The 19928-nt window shown below is 31.7% G+C and overlaps 1 protein-coding gene across 3 annotated transcripts in view; it reads right to left on the bottom strand.

Annotated features, from left to right (window-relative positions):
- Nucleotides 1–19928, bottom strand: part of LOC108755568 (tachykinin-like peptides receptor 99D) — a 46451-nt gene that overhangs the window by 2618 nt on the left and 23905 nt on the right. For 2 of the 3 annotated variants that reach the window (XM_018498766.1, XM_018498692.1), the window contains exons 2-4: nucleotides 17394–17612; nucleotides 13475–13625; nucleotides 2305–2501 (exon numbers count right to left, since the gene is read on the bottom strand). In XM_018498766.1, coding sequence (XP_018354268.1) covers nucleotides 2305–2501; nucleotides 13475–13625; nucleotides 17394–17612 — 567 coding nt within the window. Of the gene's footprint in view, nucleotides 1–1923; nucleotides 2053–2304; nucleotides 2502–13474; nucleotides 13626–17393; nucleotides 17613–19928 lie in introns of those variants that run through there. The other variant, XM_018498851.1, reaches the window with a different exon arrangement.

Raw genomic sequence — 19928 nt, 5'->3', positions numbered from 1 at the left:
AATCTGATACTCAAAAGGTCCAATATTCATTTTAATTTCATTATTCTAATTTATAATTTAACAAAATTAGCATACTTAAAATATATGACAGGAGATAGTGTAGAGAGAACAAGTAAGAAGAAACGTGGTTTTGTAAACGTGTGAATGCGTCCGATCAGTATGCGTTCCGCACGTAAATCGCTTGCGTCTAAAGGGCATTTTACAATGCGTTGCCAGTTGAAACATTTGTCGCGGCAATCAATTAGAATCAATTAGAAGCGTTAATAGTATTATTTATGCTTCTGATTTGTTTGACGCGATAAACTTTTAACTGGCAACAGTTGTTTAACGCATTGTAGAATGCCCTTAACCGTGAGCGCCGCTCCTGCCCGTGATATGCTAACTATTTCTTCTTGTTAAGTCTTCTTGTCTTTAAAAACTAAACTTCAGATACAATTTTTGCAAAGGAAAAATCGTCTTAGAATTAAGTCAGGAATATGATACTTTAAGGACAAACGTTTATTCTGAATCACCCTTATATAAATATGTATTTTTGTATTTTTACTTCTCGCAGAAAATAAATCTTTGAATAATTGTGGTCATAGATCGCAAAGTTCTCTCATATACAGCTCACATTCTTTTTATGATACACACGGATAAAGATTGATCTTTTAAGGAAAGAACGTTACCAAAATCATCTAATTGTTTCGGATAAAAAATCTCGTATGTAATAATATAGAGAAAAGGCTGTAATTCAATTATTACATTACGATCTTATTGCTGCGCCGTTGTTATATTATTCACCATCATTATGACATCGTGGTCCGGATGTGGAAACACAATGATACTTGTGTATCGTGTCATACGTAAATGAATATTTATGAGACTGAAGCATATTCTGTCGATAGCATGCGGAAAATTGAAATTGTGCGTTTGACCTGCGGATGCCTGTTACCTCGCAGCGAGCTGTTCAATGTATTATATTTCCATTTTATTGTTTTTGACGTTACATTTATACTTTTTTTTTCACATGTCAATAAATAGCGGCAATGTCGATGTTAGTAAGGAACAAAACATGCACGATGCGTGTGAGGTATAAAAGGGGATTTGGGAATAGAAAGGGAGAATTCGAAACACACACACACACACGCACACACACACACACACACACACACATCGACTCTCGACAACATTCCCATTCTCATTTGCGAGCAAAGCGAAATTATTTCAATTGCTCTTTGAAGATTCGCGCAACTTTTCTCAATGGACATGGATCGGTTAGCGACGTTCATTGAACTGGCACGTGTTTGAAAACATATCCCTGCGGTGCAAGTTCTATGACGACATAAATCGTTTATTTTGCATATATCGGAATCTCGGTTTGGTCGACCACATTTTCATTATCACGAATATTCAACATTCAAATTGATCGTTTGTGTAAACGCATTAATGGCAACGACGTTACTTCCTGTTTCTATAATAACTTTGAGCGTTTCTCCACCCTTCCTACGAGGTATCTCTAAAGTCGGATAAGCTTATCTTTTGTGTGCTATATTGGATTAACTCTCGACAGTTCGTCAAACACTCTCGATGAGGTAGCGATTGCCGGTGAAATGAATCGTCGGAAATTGGCTCTTAGAACTAAGAACCTTATAAGATAAAGCTACACTATTGTATAATAAGTGACCACAAACTATTTTTACATATCTCTGTAACTTTACAAATATGTAAATACATCTGTCTTTGATTATTTTATCTTAATAACAAAGATTTATTAAAATAGAAGATTAAGAAAGTTAACAAATACAATTTAAAAATTAATAGAATTTATACGTGACATTTTGACAAAATATAAGATATATAAACGATATTTATAATAGAAACTCAAACTCATGTCGAGAATTTGTACTTTAAGAGCGATATTTTATAGCGAAGACTCGTGTTTAATTTGTGTAGATCCACTAATTAACATAGAATAATTTAAGTTAGTCCTTGCTTATTGCGATGGGCAAACTTACGAAGCGAAGCACTGCGCGGTATCTAAGATGTTGAAGAGGGAAACTTTCGCGAACTCTGTTAACAAATGACGAGAGGATTCGTCGATACTGTATCTATGTATTTACTTATCTCACGAAGTCGGTAGAATCTGCACAAGGACTCTCAAGAAATAATCTTTCCAATATATTACAATGCTGACATTGCAAGAAAATTAAACTTCTGTTACAATGTATTAAAATTGCTATATGTTTTGAAAAGCATTACGAATAACAAAGCAAAAAGCAGTCGTTTTCACGTTCAAGTATTATAGATAAGCAAAAATCTTACCTAGTATTCATCCAACAATAAATTATAGGGTTGTACATGCTATTGGACATCGCCAACCAATATATGCCTAGAAAGACCTCCTGGATGTATGGTTCATTTGTAATCTCTGGCAGATAGGACGTCACTATGAAGTACATATGAAACGGAAGCCAGCACACTGCGAATATTACTACTACGACTATCATCATTTTTACGACCTGAAATATAAAGAAAAATCGTATCAGTCAAGATATAAAAGTAACCAGTTTCTTCATGATTAATTCACTATAAAGTAGACTTTTCGAATAAAAATAAAAACAGCAAAGCTATTTTCAGTATTTTACTACCATAAAAATTTTATTGAAGAAAAAAAAGTTATATTATTTATATTTCATAACGAAGCAATCACAAAAGTATATTTTAAATAAATAAACTCTCTTAAATTCTCTTTTATACGTATTTACATCAAGATTTTCCCATAAAGGTCATATTAAATAATTAGAGAAACAATACATTATTGTTTTAAATTAAATTATACTTGGGCAATATAATAAGAGAATAATCAGTTTATATGTTTCACATTAATTTAAATTCGGGAGATTATATTCTGCTTATTTTAATATGTGTAAATAATCATAATTATTTTATATTATAAATGTATTATATAAATGTATTTACATACGAATAACGTATGATTTTATGCCGCCAAATTACCGATGATTTTAATGAAAACACCTGTTAGATTCGGTTGTACACTCGGTGTACACGCAACGCGTTGCGAATGAGGATTCCCTTGACTATCAAGGGAGGTTTCCTGTATTTATAATAATATTCTGTGAAACATATCGAAATAATGTGATTAATTATGATAAATAAAGCTACCGATTGTTTCTATATGCAGTTTCTACTTTGTCAGTTTTGATTGGAAAACTGTAATAAATACTTCTTTGAATTTGCATTTTCTACAGGTGATTAAAGCCACGATAACGAAGTGCTTGTAACATATCGATTTCTCCGTCGTTTTTGTTATTATCGCGAGATTCAATTTTATCTTACCTTCTCTTCCGCGTTATACTATACATACTTTTGTCTTCTCGAAGAGGAATTCTCCTTTTCGTTGAAATTAACGATCTACTCAACTTCGCACAGGTATAGTTCTCGTAATTCAGTTGAGGACAGCTTATAGAGAATGACTATTTGAGAAATAACTTAAATTGGATTTCTTGAGATAGTTACGAGTTATACCTTATTATCTTCTTTAGATAATTAAAAAGTAGATTTACATTCTCTCTGTGGGTATAGGTACGTGATTTGTACTATGCACTACGTATGGACCTGGCAGCTAATTCGATTATAATTTATAACAATGAATACCGCCTATCAATTTATATTCAAAAATATAGTTTTGAGATTACAGTGCAAGCACTTCGAAAAATTGCTTTAGTGCAGCGGACCATGATATTTCCTTCGAATATTTATGTCTGACCCTTGGTTTGTAAAGCTTTGAGATACATCTAAAGCACATTTTTATTGCTTCTATACGTTCTCTACGAAGTTGGATAAGAATTTGCATTTTGCTTTCTTTCTCGAAAAATCTAAGATAATCGCACTAGCGTTTTATTCGCGGCAATGAATTTTGAGTAGCTCTGTCTTTGTATTTCTTATTTTTCCTTTTTCTGTTCTTTCATGCTATCTTTTTTAAATCCGCAAAAGTATACATTTCTTTAATCCATTTATGTATAAATATTACAATACATAAATGGATTTTAAAAAATTAAGAATTTTTCGCGTTATATTTAATATAAGAATTTTATTTACGACATATGTAATATAAAATTGCACAAAATCTTTCATCTTAAAATGAAACTGATTTGAAAAAGATATGTTGAAATTAAGAAATGATTAATCTATGTTTAATTACTTTTATATTTTAAAGAAAGGATCAGAAAAATCGATCATCCGGAAAATCCGAATGCCGGAAGGGAATTAGTGGGTGGCATATTTCATCGCTATCAGTGCCGATTCTTCCGTTAAAGCAATTAAGAGAATTGCTCTCTCGTTATGAATGTTCTGAAATAACAGGGGAGAGATTTGATCTTATACAATTCGGCCCACGTGAAGATCTTAGCCGATTTTTTTTATTCGGAAAGAGAATGATTCTGCTGTCGCTGCTGCTGGGTAAGTATAATTAAGGCCAAGAGAAGTAGTTCGTCTCAGCGCGTGTTGGCGTCCCGACGACTGGTCACATTATCCGACATCTCCTTTCTTCCTCGAAATGTCAGACTTCACCGTCAGCTTCACTGTTAGTTTCTCTATTGTTCTCGCGGATTTGTAGTAGCGCGCGCATTCATACACCAGCGCATTTGACACGATCTCAGAAATCTTCCTTCTGCGAGATAAATTATTACAACGACATAACCACCATAAAAAAGGCATTACTTATTGTTTATATTACCGAGCCAAGTATTGAAAATATTTCAGATATTATACATCTCCTTTATTTTCTTAATGATGAATTAATTAAATACCATAATAATATTATAGGGCCATATATGTAATAACACAAACTATAGTAATTAAAGCCTTAAATGGTCTAGCTGGATTTTAAATCCTTCTATGATTGTGAATTTATACTACGTATGTAGTCCTTTTTTCTTTTAAACGCGCACCGAAATGATTTTTTGGCCTTGAAACGCTACTTCTACTAAACTACGCAGTAACATTATAAGTTAAAATTGACTAGCAATTTTAATAATTTTTTGATGCTTTTTCGCATCTTCGAAACGATCTTAACTATACTGAGTGACATATTAAAATTTGTAAATAATTAATTCTTACTGTGAAAAATATTATCTCAGCCGAGAGTCGAACCGGATCTCTTGCATTCCGTGCGAGCGTCCTAAGCTTTAACTACCAAGGCCTTAGTAATATTCCTTGCAATAATTGGCATATGAAAAAACGTCTTTAGGCGATGTAAATAAACAATTAAATAACAAGAATTAATTATTTACAGATTTTCACATATGTCACTCAGCATAATTAAGACCGTTTTGAAGATACGAAAAAGCATAAAAAAATGATTAAAATTGCTAATCAATTTTAACTCATGATATTATTGCAGAGTAATTCAATAGAATTAGCGTTTCAAGAGCAAAAAATCATTTCGGTGTACGTTTCAAAAAAAAAAAGGACTACATATGTAGTATATAAATTCATGCAGAATTATAGAAGCATTTAAGATCTAGACCGTTTAAGGCTTTGATTGCTGTAATTAAACATCATTGTTTTATCATTGTACGTCCAAAGATATGACACAAAATTGGATTCTTGTCGGTCTCGCTTTTGATAAACGTTAAGATTTTTATATATAATCGTATTTCGATTGAGAGTAAACTTAGCGGAAAGCAGTCCTGAAATATGATACGGTTTTGTAAATAGAGTATATAGTTAATTCGATGTTTGTATTGTATTTGCAATTGCGACTTAATCGAAGAATTCAGAAAATTTGTCTTAAATATTTTATTTCAAAAATCAGTTTTTAAGAAAAACTTATAATATGTGTGTACGTATATTAATTATAGTTTTTTAATCGTATAATATTTCTTATGGAGATTTGAGAAGAGAGCAATTACTTATGTCAAAAACTTGACTTGAACTTTCTTATGTCAAAAACTTCACTTGATTTCAAATAATCTTTTTATCAATCTGTTTAGGTAGAATTATATATTATTTAAATTCTCATTAAAAGAAACAATTAAATAATTTGCGTGTAATAATTTAAATTTGTTATTAGTAGTATACGTATTTATATATTAACAATATATATATATTTATATATTATTAAGTTGAAGAAAATTCTTTCGTCAATTAAAATTTAGCAATGACATTTATTTCGAAGCGTCCTTTCGAAATTAATCCTTATTTACCTTTACATCCACATACAAAAATCCAATATAATACTGAAAGATAGTGATTAATTACTTATTCTGATCTTGTTGATATTATTAATTTTAATATTAAAAGCGTAGTGTTTCATAAGTAATTAATCATAACCTTAATCAATACCTTATGGTACAAATTTCTGTAAAGATAGATGATTTTAATCAGCTTGTGAAATAAAACTATAAAAAAAAATAATGAAGTGTGAGATATTAGCTTATTTATCGGAATGCGAAGAATAGATATTTGACGTGATTTTATTTTATACAACATTAAACGTTTCAAGATAATTTTGCTTGTGCGCAATGTAGTTTAAAGTTAAAGAAAAAAAAACACATAGACTATTTAAGTACAATTACTTTTCAGAATAAATGTTACCGTTAAATGTTACCGTCGTGGAGAATGAGGTTTGGATGATAGTTTTATTTTCATACACAAGACTGCCATGTCGTGTGAGTTGTATTATCATTCACACGGCGCAGCGATTAGTGAGATTCAAGTCGGAAGATAGCTGTTGCATACTTATTACCCTGTACTAAAGACTAATAAGAGTTTGGACGCGAACTACATTTTGCAGGTCTCTAGTTTTAGCAAAATCAGCGAAAGAGAATATACTATTTCTTTCTCTTTCTGTTCTATCTTTTTTTTATCCCTCTTTCAGGAATTATTAAAAAATGCAGACCAATCAGAACTGCACTGAAAAAAAGTTTGATAATAACTATGAAATGTTTAAGAATATAAATAAATGTTAAGAATATAAATAACCAAAAATTATTTAATTAATATTATATAATACAATTTAATTTCTATAAATATTAAATATACGGTAATTGTTTGGTAATACTTATTAAACATTTAGATAATTTAAAAATATTTTTTATTATATAAAACAAACATTTAATTAGGATTATTTCACTAAACATTTAATAGTTATTATTAAACTTTTTTCGGTGTGCTTGTCACATGTCCAGATTTTTATCGAAAGGATTTCTAATTCGTACAATAAAATGTGTATCGCGTACGATTACGTCGAGTGCCACGCAAAGTACGATTATTTTATTATTGTGATTACTAATATGCGAGATTAATCACATTTTCACAAATATTGTATTACAGAAGTACGGTCGAAACAATTAAGAGAAAGAGGTAATTCGGTAATGGCGGACCAACTGTGGGGTAAGTAAATTATTATCTCTTATTTAACTTGTTAACTACAAAAGGAATCGTTTATAATCGTATTATATGCGCGGGTAATATTTATTCTATGAAATATTATTCTAGTCATTGCTGTAATTTACATATATTAAGTTCTACTTCACAGTTCAACGTAATTCCGCTGTAACACAACTCCGTCGCTGCGAACGCATGTATCGTATCGGTGAGTAATATAATGTTATTTTATTAAGATAATAGATTGGCGAGGAAATTATATAAGATATGTATAAAATATAAAAGTATATGAAGGTTAAGAATAAAAAAGAATATAAATAAGTTAACATCTTATGAAGATTTTATAAAAATTATATCTATTATATTTTCAGAAAGGAAGAAATTATTGTAAATATTTAATCTAGAAATTGTATAAGCACTATTGCATATTTTATACAGAAATTGGTAAAATTTTTCGAGAAAGGCAAGCGCGGACATCAAGATATACATATTTTATTGGATTAATTTTTTATCATAAAATTTTGTTTAAGTAGATTATCATAGAATTTAATTTTTTATTAGATTGTTATTGTTCAAGTTATTAAAAATATGAAAAAAAGAAAATAGATAGAATGAAATTATGATGAGCAAAAAATTCTCTATAATATATTTAATTTAGAGAAAATAGAATATAAAATTTTTATTTAAATTTCATTACGGTATTCTTTTTTCATGGACAATGAAAATAGAGGAAAAGCAAGATATTTATGTAAAATAAAAATGAAAATAAACTGTTTAAAAATAGGGAAGATAAAAAAAAAAATTGTAGAAAAATCTACGTTACTTTACATATCTTTTCTTCTCAGATATTTTTAAAAAATAAAATTTAAAATCAGCGTTTTCAAGATTAAATAAATTAATTTTATGTACTGATACACAGAATCCAACCAAATTATTTTTAGATGAGCTATATATGCAGCTCATTTTTGGGTACTTTAGCAAATTGTTGCTGTCTCTTCCTTAATATATGTCTTATAAACATCATTAAAAAACAAATAAAAAATATTCTATTATTAAATAGTATATTCCAATCGTTTATTTAGAGAATAATAGCAAATTACTAATTTTATTTTATTTTTAAATAAATAAAGCAGTTTTATGTTTTAATTTTTTATAGCTTATCTATAATATATTCATCGTTTTGACTTTATATCATTTAAAGCAATACATTTATAGTATTACAAGCTCCAATTATCTCATTATATATACAATATCGCGAAATATTCTACAACGTATTCGTGCAATAGATATTTTAATAATGTCAGGTTTCACGAGTGTAATCGTTAACTTTTTATGTTCAATTTAGTATCTTTAACTGATTTAACGAAAATGTAACTATTGAACGGTCTTGTCTTATATAAGATATGAGACTTTATTTTGAGCATTTCATTTAATGCATTTTTTAGACAAAATTCATATAACAATTAGGATTAAATTAACCGCTTGTATAGACACGTGTAACAAAATGTAACTTTGCAAAGGTTATTGCAAGAGTTGCAGGTGTACGTAAATGTATTCTAAATGTATTTACGCTTTAAGTTCAAGAGCGACGCTCCGAGGAGTTTAAGTACTCTACGGGTTTATGTTTCACGCGCACCGCACTTTGTGTGCATTTAAAATTTCGCATCATAAATAGCTTTTTAAATTTTGAAGAGCGCGTCTATAGTTACTGAGAAACGCGAGGAAAATATAACAGCCGTATAATGAACTGAAGGTTTGCGTTTGACGGCTTTGGCTTTGCTCCATTCGTATGTAAATCTAACGCGGAGAGCGTTTGTGTAATTTGTAAACCGAATAGCACTGAGCAAAGCACTTTCTACTTTTGAATAAATTTTAATGAAACCTAACGAGAAATTTTCTGAAGATGCAAAAAGGAAAGATATTGAGAATATCTTTTCACAGAATGGCATAGATCATGGAAATTATGTGCGCGTCAACTGAAGCCATAACATTTTCATCGCAGTAATTGCAATGTCAATAAAAGTCGTAGCACAAACTTTTGCATAACGCACAATGCACAGTGCATAAAAATATCAACCAATTAAAATTTCTCTTTTCCGTAAAATGGAAGGAAAGGAAATATTCTGATTGATTCTCTTATGCATTGTGTGTTATGTGTTATGCAAAAGTCTGCGACAGTCTGCCTACGGGCCATTTGTCCAATTATTACCTGTGTACATTACCTGTAATTATTATCTGTGTACAAATACGAGTTTTAGTAGACTCTGTAATGGACATATAACACATGGGCATATGTTGGCGGTCGGAAAATTGATCGATGCGTATGCGATGTTATGAAATGGAGCAAACGTCTTTTGTCACCTAATCGAAATCCAATGCATCTTCATTCGAATATACCGAGGAGGCCCGCTAGATTCTACTAATACACTGTTACAATCCTCCGCGTATCTTTTAATTAAATGTTGACACATTATCTCTTTCCTTTATTAATTAACGGAATATTGAGAAGTGTTTTATGATTATGTATTTAATATTTTGATCAAATTATGCATTGTAACATGAAATTCTTGCTTCCTATATTTTGAGATTATTTTATATAATAATACTTTCAAATATAAATTTTATATATTAAAGTAATACTTTTAAATAATGAATAGAATTAAGAGTTATTACTTTATTCCTATACTATGAGCAAACAAGACTTAGAATATCGGAATCTAAATCATAAACTAAAATTAACGCCTAAAGAAATTTAATATTGGAAAGTAGTGATTAATTATTTATTTTGAATTATATAAACACTGTTATTTAGTGCTTTTAGTATTCAAAATAAGTAATTTTTAATAAAAAATTAGATTTTTTTAAAAGTAGAAAGTTGAGCAATTAAAATTCAAATGATAGGTTAAGTCGTGGCTTTACTTTTTTTTTTACTGAATTTTGTAATTTTATTATTTTTATTACACTTTAGCGTCTTTGAGTATTTAAAAGGTGAGGTTGTATGATGATTAATTACTATAATTACGTTTTTGTATAGACGTAAATTTCAGGAAAGTCAGTATGCCAACGTAACTTCCATTGCTAAACATTTCTTTGAAAAGTATAAAAAAAGAGTATAACTATATAAATTTCAGTTTGATAATTGATCAATAATTATAATTTAATAATTTTTTGAATCAGTATCAAATGTTTTTAAGTTGTACACGTTTCTATTAAGAAGATTTCAACGAGAAATGCATTAGGAATATATATATCACGCATTTGTAATTTATACACACAGCTGTGCGTAATTAGCAGAGACGAATTAAGAATTTAGTCTCTTTTACAGATATAAATATTTGAGAAAATATGCAATTATTCTTCTTGCACTCGTATAGATCGCTTCGTTGCGAATTCATTACGTCCATTTAGGACGACCATTTTTATATCCGATAATTACATTCCATTTATTCTCTTCTCCGCAATCACTCTACTCGATTAGATAGTATCTCAACATTAATTATGTGCGGTTAAATCACGCGCGTGTATATATATATATATATATTATCGTACATAATTTAAATATTAAAAAATATTTATTACATTTATCACTATTTCATATAATTTATTGTATCTTATTTAAAAAGTTGCAGCTGCAATATTTGCAAGAATAAAATAGAGGCAGCAGCGTTGGCTGAAAAATAGAAACTTATACCTAATCATTTTTCACTCCGTTCGGAACGCACAAACGATTGTAGGCAATAAACGCTTTTGTAGCCAATCGATATCCGGCATGTATCACTAACATGTCAAAATACATATATATTTTTCTCTGAAACAAAGGAATCATCCCCTGGGGCCGCTTCTCTTCCCTTTTTCTCTTTTTCTCTCTTTCTGCGGCCAAAAATCAACTAAGCACCCTAGCGTGTTACTGTAGAGGATAAATGGAACTTTTCCCTCAAACTTTATTGACCGAAAGTTGGAAGAGTTAACGTCTAAGTGTCGGAAATAGAAGTCCATGAAGATGCAGACCGAGACTCGTCTAATTACGAATTATGGCCAGACTTTAGATTTGAGCTGTCTTCTCTGAGATATTCGTGGTAGCAGGATAATGACTCGGAATATCTCACGTACACTTGCGATCTTTGCTTCGTCGTTAACCTGACGAACAGTCATTGCACATTGCGTTTAAGACTAATTGGGAAGGCATTTTTCAGTGAACGCTTTCATACCATCGAATGAAGCGTCATCGCGTTGTAATCACATTTTTTTCATTTCGCACGCAGTGAAGAAAATTGGACGAAAGGAACAGAAAAAAATTATTAGTAACATTGAGATACAACTTTTTAAAACGCTTGTAGATGTTTACGAAAAATGTATGATGTTTGAAATTAATTTTTATTGTCCTTACTATTAGAACGAAATTTCTACTTTCATAATCAGTCTGCATCCAAAAAATTGTGTATCTTATCTGAACATATTCTGTATGTCTATTGTATAATTTTTCTACCAGCACAGTAAAGTGGCTACTTGTTTTTAGCTATAAAAGGTCTTTGCGATCTGCGCATTTATTCATCATATAGGCAGTAAAAATTACCATAATGATTTATTATGATAAGAAAAGCCAAAGACATATTTTGGATTTTTTGCATGTAACGCGGTTCTCGTTGCTATGGATATTATTGGAGAATCACTGATGTTATTCATAAGGGAAGGAAATCGTTGGACTCCCCGCAGCTACTAAAACGGAGCCGATAAGTCGAGTTTACGAGGGTTAGATAAAGCCAATATCATCAGGCTGCTGAATATTATCGTTTTATGTGAATCTTAATGCCGTTTACATGCGTATTCCCTGGATTTCTGAATTTGATGTGCATGTATTAGTCGATTATGTAGCATTGTTCACATTTGCAATTGGTCATATAGATTTACGTCATTTGCCATAATTATTAACACTCAACCTTTTCTTAATACTCATAGATCGCAGACGCTATATGTCTCTTCTTCGAAAACAAATATAATTTATAATATTCTATAGTAATAATTGCATTAAGGCATGGCATTTACGCAAAAATCAACTACCAATAATCTTTCATTAAAAATTTTGAAAATATGTACTTTTATGTTATTTTTAATGCTAAATTTAATGGTGTAAAAATAAATTAATAAAAAAATTGTTTTTCTATTTTTTTGAAAAAAAAATAGACAAATTAACAAATATTATCTAAGATATGATCCTGAACCACATTTAAGAGAGGACATTCACGCAAAAATCAATATCAATAATCTTTTATTAAAAATTTTGAAAATATAGAGGAGAATAACTATGAAATGCATTATACGATCGCTATCAGTAGTTTCTTGCTGTGCCATGTACCAATAAACGTGTAACGCTATTTTCAATGGATATTCAACGGATATTGAATTGATATTGCATTGATTGATGAGATAATTAGACGTAAGATGCAATACTGTTGTAATAATTACAGAATTTCTTTTGTAAATATGAAATATTTATGATTTATTTAGCATCTTATAAAGGAAGTGAGGCGATATTTATTCCTTTCTCGGCATGCTGCGACATGCACAACGAACAAAAGACTAGAACGTGAACTGAAATTGTCTAAAGTTCCATCTAAACTTAATTAATTGAAATAGTTCGTATATCGGTTTTGACCGGGTGAGAGAGTAAGATAAAGAACGTGCGCGAGATTACTCACAATCAGTTGCATCACTTCGTGTAAATACGTTACAAGTACTGACACGACACTGTACTTTAATTACTTAAACGTCATCAAACACAAGAAGTGTAACAATTTCCAACATGAGTTTATGAAGTTCATTAATATCCGTTTCTTCGTTCATGAAATATTCAAAAGCAACGATTTTATTTATTTATATTCCCTTTCTGATCAAATATTATCTATTGTTGACATTGGAAAAAAATACCAAAATGAGAGGGAGAGACAAGAACTTAATCGCGTAATCGCATAAGCACTTTCACGTCGCATATGCGCCTTTTCGTTTTAAATCATCTTTCGATCGTGGAACGAAAGCAATTTCAGCGTCTAAACTATGCACGGATATTAATTCATTTTATACATACCCTCCGTTTGCTCCGAATGTTTTCGAGTTGTCTGGCTGTGGCTTCCCCGATGCTTTGCGAGCCCCACAATTCCAGGCCGACCCTGGCATAAGTAAACGTCATGGATCCGATTGGTAAAAAGTATGTCAATATCATGAAGATAACGTTGTACCTGAAAGTCAATTAAATTTATATCGCCTCATAAGAACAAATTTACTTGATGTAATATCGAACATCATCTATTCTACGAAGTGTTTCAGGAATCGCGTACTTTCTTCTAAGATTCTTTAAGGAAACTAAATCTTTCTGTTCTATGGAGAGTGTTCAAGGCTTCATTATTAAGTTGACATCAAAACTTAAAGCACCTCCGTGCTTTAACAGTCTTAAAAGATTTAAACAGACAAGAAAGATTTTATTTTCTCCAGTTAATTTCATTTTTCTTTCTAATTAATTTTACTTTTCTTTAACAGAAATGAATTTAAGATTCAATTACATTCAATCTCTTAACACATCGAAAATTAAAAATGGAAATCCGAAAATTAATTGCGCACAGATTTTTGTTGAAACGTCGATTTTAGAATGATTATAATCGAAAGCGATTAATTTATTAATAAATTTATTATTATGAAATTCATCACACATGCGGATATTTCGCAATTGCACGTATGTTTGATCTAATTTGTAGTTCAGACAATCAAATTTAACTAGATTTAACTGGTATTTCAGGAGTCGCAGGTTATATTCGTGTATAGCACTTTCAACATAAATTTACATTGGATAGTGGGAAAAGCAATGACACGTTATGCTCAAAGGGAGAACGAAAATAACGTGATATCGCGGTCTTCGCGGGCACATTTTTGTTCAGAAGGATCGTGGCGTGTAACCTCTTTCAAAGTGCATGCTAAATGCCAATTCAACGCCGAATTAAAAATAATACATGGCCGATTCGGTAGATGCACCAGTCACGGTGGCTGATATTACGCGAGTGCACATATTATTAGACCTAATGTGTGGATGTTTGATGTTGTTTGTTGACAAAGTTATCGATGGCATTATCAAGTCGTAATTGGACAGGTGAGTTAAACCGAACTCACGTTTCGAACATGAAAACTCGTGTGCAATTATTTACATGTAGATATGTACGTGGCTAATGATGATTACGTAATTGTCGTTAACCTTTAGTAGCGGAATATAATGATTTGCAGTGTAAAATGTGCAATGGAGAAGAAACAGTTAAATAAATTACACGCAACGTATGTATAAGTTACGAACTTTCGTCGGAATTTAAGATAAAGTGCAAGCGGAATTTTAAAGTAAGTTTACGAGTTTTTAAAAGTTTATTAAAGTATTGCGCAACCAATTAATTTAATTCGCATTGAAAAGCTAAGAGACATGGTGACTAAATTATCAAATAAAAATCTCGTGTTTTTATCGCTAGTGGCCAACACCACTAATTTTTGCGGATATAATCTACATGCATTAATTATGTTAATTATGACATCCGAAAACGATGCTAACGGCTGTTAATTTTCTAACGGAGCATTTAGCTCGTCATGATGAGGACGTTGAAACGCACTTAGCATTAGGATTATTAACAAACGATAATGAATTGATCAATGGATTATCGCGTTCGCTGCAATCAGATTACGAGGTGTCGCAAGCTATTATACAACAATCGAAATTTCGGATTCCACGTTACGCTTGGAAAACCGGTGTTTATTTCGAACGAATAAAAATTACTGATGCATAAATTCATCAGATTATACTCGCGTAGTTCCAATTTAGAATACTTTATGCGAATTTAAACCGTGGAGGTCCGTAAAAGCTTTAATCGTCAGCATTCGACAGTAGTGAATGAGCAAATCCAGTAGCAAAGCAGAATATTCGAGAAACGATCGATGAATGGCGTTTTGCTACAATGATACTGATATTTATACAAATTTGTTTCCGCTACAATAATACTGATATTTATACAAATTTGCTTAAGGATTACGCGAGGATTAGATTACATTATGCTTGAAAACGTATCGCCCGAAAGAAGAAAATGTATTCAAAAAATTTTTAGAATATCGAGGAAAAGCTAATCTTATATTATATAAGATTATATGTAGATTGACTCAAATACGAAATCGCATTTAATAAAATTGTACACATTCGAGAGCAGATAAAATGTCATGGACGATAAACGTTTAGCATTAATTCATGAACCTAACTTAACAGACACTCTGTATATAAATTTGGATATAATTCGAAATAAATTCTTATTTTTAATTTTTTCTCTATTTTTAAATTTTTTACTTTTTTTGTGATTAACTTTTCTTTTTTCCAATAACTTGATATGTAAAGAATAAATGTAAAAATGGATAAATATTGTATATTTCCTATTTACGTATGCAATATTTGTTTATTTATTTATTTTTATTATTACAGTCCTGATAATTTCAGAATTTACGACCGCAATTAATCTTCATTAATTTAACACGCTCGAAGCAATGTATGATAATTATAGAACATTATCATATATAATTGCATTATAAACCACACCTTTGTAAGGTGTGGTTTATAATGAATTTTTCACGTAGTAACATAAATTTTCTTTCTCGTTTCTTTAAACGATATTATCGTTTGTCTATGTATACTGCTTTGTTATTATACCAAGCGTACGACTAATTATGAGCTTATAATATATGTTTATTGATAAAGTTTCGAAAAATTAATTTAATAGATGCTTTTATATCGAGCTATTGATGAAGAAATGTGCTTTGAAACTCTTGTTACGCGCTTTGAATAAGTGAAGAGGCGAGGGGCGAAACATGGGAAAGTTTCGTGTCGTGTGAATCTTCTAATCGCAGAATAGAAGAGATTCTTAGGCTAGAGATTATAGAACGATGGATAGAATCGCGTGAACTTGGATTAAGCGCAAGTTATTTTGGGACGAACTGTTCGAAACGGCATTTATATCAGGATTCGAATTTTCCTGGCTATCGTACTACGGGCGTCGCCTATGCGTGATTTTAGTGATTTTACATGTCGTGCCATGCACGATAGCACCGAGCTCTGGGTATACTGTCTGAATCTTTCAATTAGGAAACAGCACACGCTTCGGAGCGAGTACGTTATCTCGGCGAGTACGTTTTCGCAGACTTATCTTAATGGACGATCGTACGATGCGGGACGCAAATGTGGAACACAATTCAGATTTTCATCTGTAATTACAATCCGATCAAAGCTTGAAAGATTTAATCGCGCGTGATTGGAGTAAGTATTTCGAAGACACGCGATACATTTACGATACACCGAATTGAAGGTATTATTAACTCGATTTATCGCTTCTCTCTTATCACAGTACCTGGAAATACTTCATAGTAAAATGAGAGACTCATTAAGACAGCGCAATATGCATGGCACACACTGCAAGACACACGTTCACGTACGTGAGAGACAAACCGATTGCAATTGGTCATGACCGGCAGGCGTAATCGTTTAACGATCATAAATTATAAACGGTGTAATAGTATTGCGTGATAGTATTGCGGATATATACGAGTATGTGTATATGAGGTAACGACACTTTTATGGGTCTTCGGAAAGTGACGCTTTTATCTTTCGTGACTCGCTTAACTGTACGTTATAAAAAAACGCGAATGGTAATTGTGTTTAACTACAGTAACTTATATGTATACGCGAACGCATTGTGGATCTTTGCAAGGTATTCATACGATCTTAAACATGTTACTGTTTAGTATTTGATCAAAATTGAAATGAAGAAGCTTACTTACATCTGCACAATAATAATAATAATAATAATGATAATAGAAAAAAACATCGATTAGATTAGAGAAATAAATTTTCGTGAAAGATCAGACGAATGCAAATATATAGAAAGAATTATGGAATAAATTTTACAAATATGTATTCATTATTAAAACGTTCGGCTTACAAATATTCATCGTAGCTGAGTCCATTATCGTCTGTGTTCGGCCAATCGCTGTAGCAGACGACGCGGACTTCGCCATTCATGAAGTTCTGAGTGTACGTGGTGTAGAAAAGTAACATCGGTAAAGATAAAATTGCCCCGATGATCCAAATTATGATTGCAACGCACAGCGTCGCCTTTTTTCCCATACGTGGTTTCAAAGGATTCACGATGGCCATGTACCTAAAACAAGTCCATATTTAATAATAAATTATAATTATAAATAATTATAATTCTGGTCCAATAAATAAAGAGTTTGGTCACAGCCTATATAATTAAAACGATTAGTATTCTTGATTGTGAATTAAATCAATTCGATCAAAAAGATAAATTAAAATACAATCTAAAACATTTTATTTAGAAATACTTTCGTTTTTTAAAATGTTATTGTACATATGAAAAATAAGCTTGTTACGGATATGAAACCAACAATACAATCCGTATTACTTTAAAATGTCGAGATATATTGTTATTTTTATCAAAGCAGAATTATACCCTGAGAGTTGCGGAGCGTCTACGGTGTCGGAATCTTAGACGACGTTTTTCATCATAAAGTCTCCGGATGATAAGAGCAGGCTGCATCGTGGGGAGTAATAGATCAGGCACACGCAGCGTCAGCTTTTTTCTCCGAGATGAAACGAGCGGAGAACGTGCGCGGGCAAAAATGTCTCAAACGAGAAAGACGCGAAAGAGAGTTGCAATAAGAGACCTAACCATATCATAACGTTATGGTCGCGATAGTGAAATCATGTTTGCGCGACTGATGTACTATCGCGGGTGAATGGAGCTCTAAGAACCGCCGAAGGCGAGCGTACTAGTACATATATATATATATATGAGAGAGAGAGAGAGAGAGAGAGAGATATCAAATCGTAAAATTCGTATTACCGAAAGCGAGCAAAGATTGGTGCTAGGAGGAAGAAGATGGAAACTGCTGGTGGAGCGTGTCTTCCTGCAATTCGACGAACGGAAGTTCGTGCGGAGGAATGTCGATTCGTCGTTCAGACAATAAAACGACGAAAGCAGTTCGCGAAATCCATTTTCTAATATCCAATAGACAGGTTATTTGGCGAGACGATGTAGGTCAATTCATGGTCGTACACTAGGATCGTGTCCTCGTTCTCGTGAAATTACGGTGGCTCTTTAAATGCCATTATGAACGGTTCCGTTTTTACACTTTCGGGAAACAGTATTCGGCCGCAACGTTCTCTTGAGAAGTCTCGGAAGATAAAATCGTGTAACATCTTATTTCGTCTTATTAATGTGTCGTGTAACATTATATAACGTCAACATAAATTTTACGGTAATTTTATTTACGGAATGGTTTAGTATACGTGCGTGTTTTCAATGGTAAGCGGTTGAAACGCGAGAAGGATGGATAATGATGACGATAATGATGGGAATTTAAATCCATGGTTATGCGAGCCATCGCATAAATTCTCTAATGGTCTTAATAACAATATATCAAATGTCAGATGAATTTTTATCCGATTTTTTTTCCAAGAGGAAAAAAATATTAAAACGCTAAAGTGAATCTCTTCGTAATTTTGAGTAAAATCCTAGTTAGAATTTTCCTCCTGACTGCGCATTAATGCGACTCATGAAGAGAATAATACATTTATGAGTCGTCGTAGTTGCACAAGCGACGTGGAAATCTAGAAGGTTTTGCTTAGAGGAATAGAACAAGATGGTAGTGAAATTAATGAACAAAGAAACACTTTTTTACTTCGCTGTGACCCACTTCGGCGGGCTATTCGTTCAAGGGCCATGTTTCTAACAAGCAGATATTACAAAGACAAACGCATCTACGCCTGAGATGACGTTTTGAGCGCATTTACGATGTTTACAATCATAAAGATCGTAATACCAATAATAAAATGCCTTCGTATAGACTGTGAGGCGAGTCGAGGCCACGGTTCCGTCTTTTTGTTCCTTCTGTTGTAGAAGCGCAAAAGCTAGGCACGGATTATTGTTCCTTCGAATAGAATTTCAGCCTTTCGTGTGGAGATCTGATCGGATCTGAGTTTGATCTTGCTTGAAAGGAATGCCGAGTGTTTTTCGTTCCGAGCTACCATACATACATCCGACGTTTCAATTCCTCTATTCTATTCTCAAAGATAAAGTTTTGAACGAAGTTTCGATCGCATTTCTCTCGCCACGTCATTTCTTTCCTTCGCCGCTTTTACCTCTATTGTTCTTCCTTTGCCTTCGCGATTTCATGCGGACTATCTTACACGTGTAAAAATGTCTTTCAAATAATATATATTTCTTTTCAGGAAAAATGAGGCAGAGTGATAAAACATTATTTTATGAAATATTGTCGATTTAAATTATGTTTCATGCTTTTAATAGTCGTAATTTTTAGTTTTGTAAATTATTTCAAATGTGTTTATATTATACTTTTATACTTTTCAATAGAAATATCAACTTCTGTAAATGATAATATTCTGTCTCTCGAAAGTGTTTGAGATGTATTTTGGAAAATATGAATGACGTGTC

Source organism: Trachymyrmex septentrionalis, unplaced genomic scaffold, assembly GCF_001594115.1.
Source record: "Trachymyrmex septentrionalis isolate Tsep2-gDNA-1 unplaced genomic scaffold, Tsep1.0 scaffold101, whole genome shotgun sequence".
NCBI lineage: Eukaryota > Metazoa > Arthropoda > Insecta > Hymenoptera > Formicidae > Trachymyrmex > Trachymyrmex septentrionalis.
The sequence above is the reverse complement of the archived record's forward strand: the minus strand, read 5'-3'. Positions and strand labels throughout refer to the sequence as shown.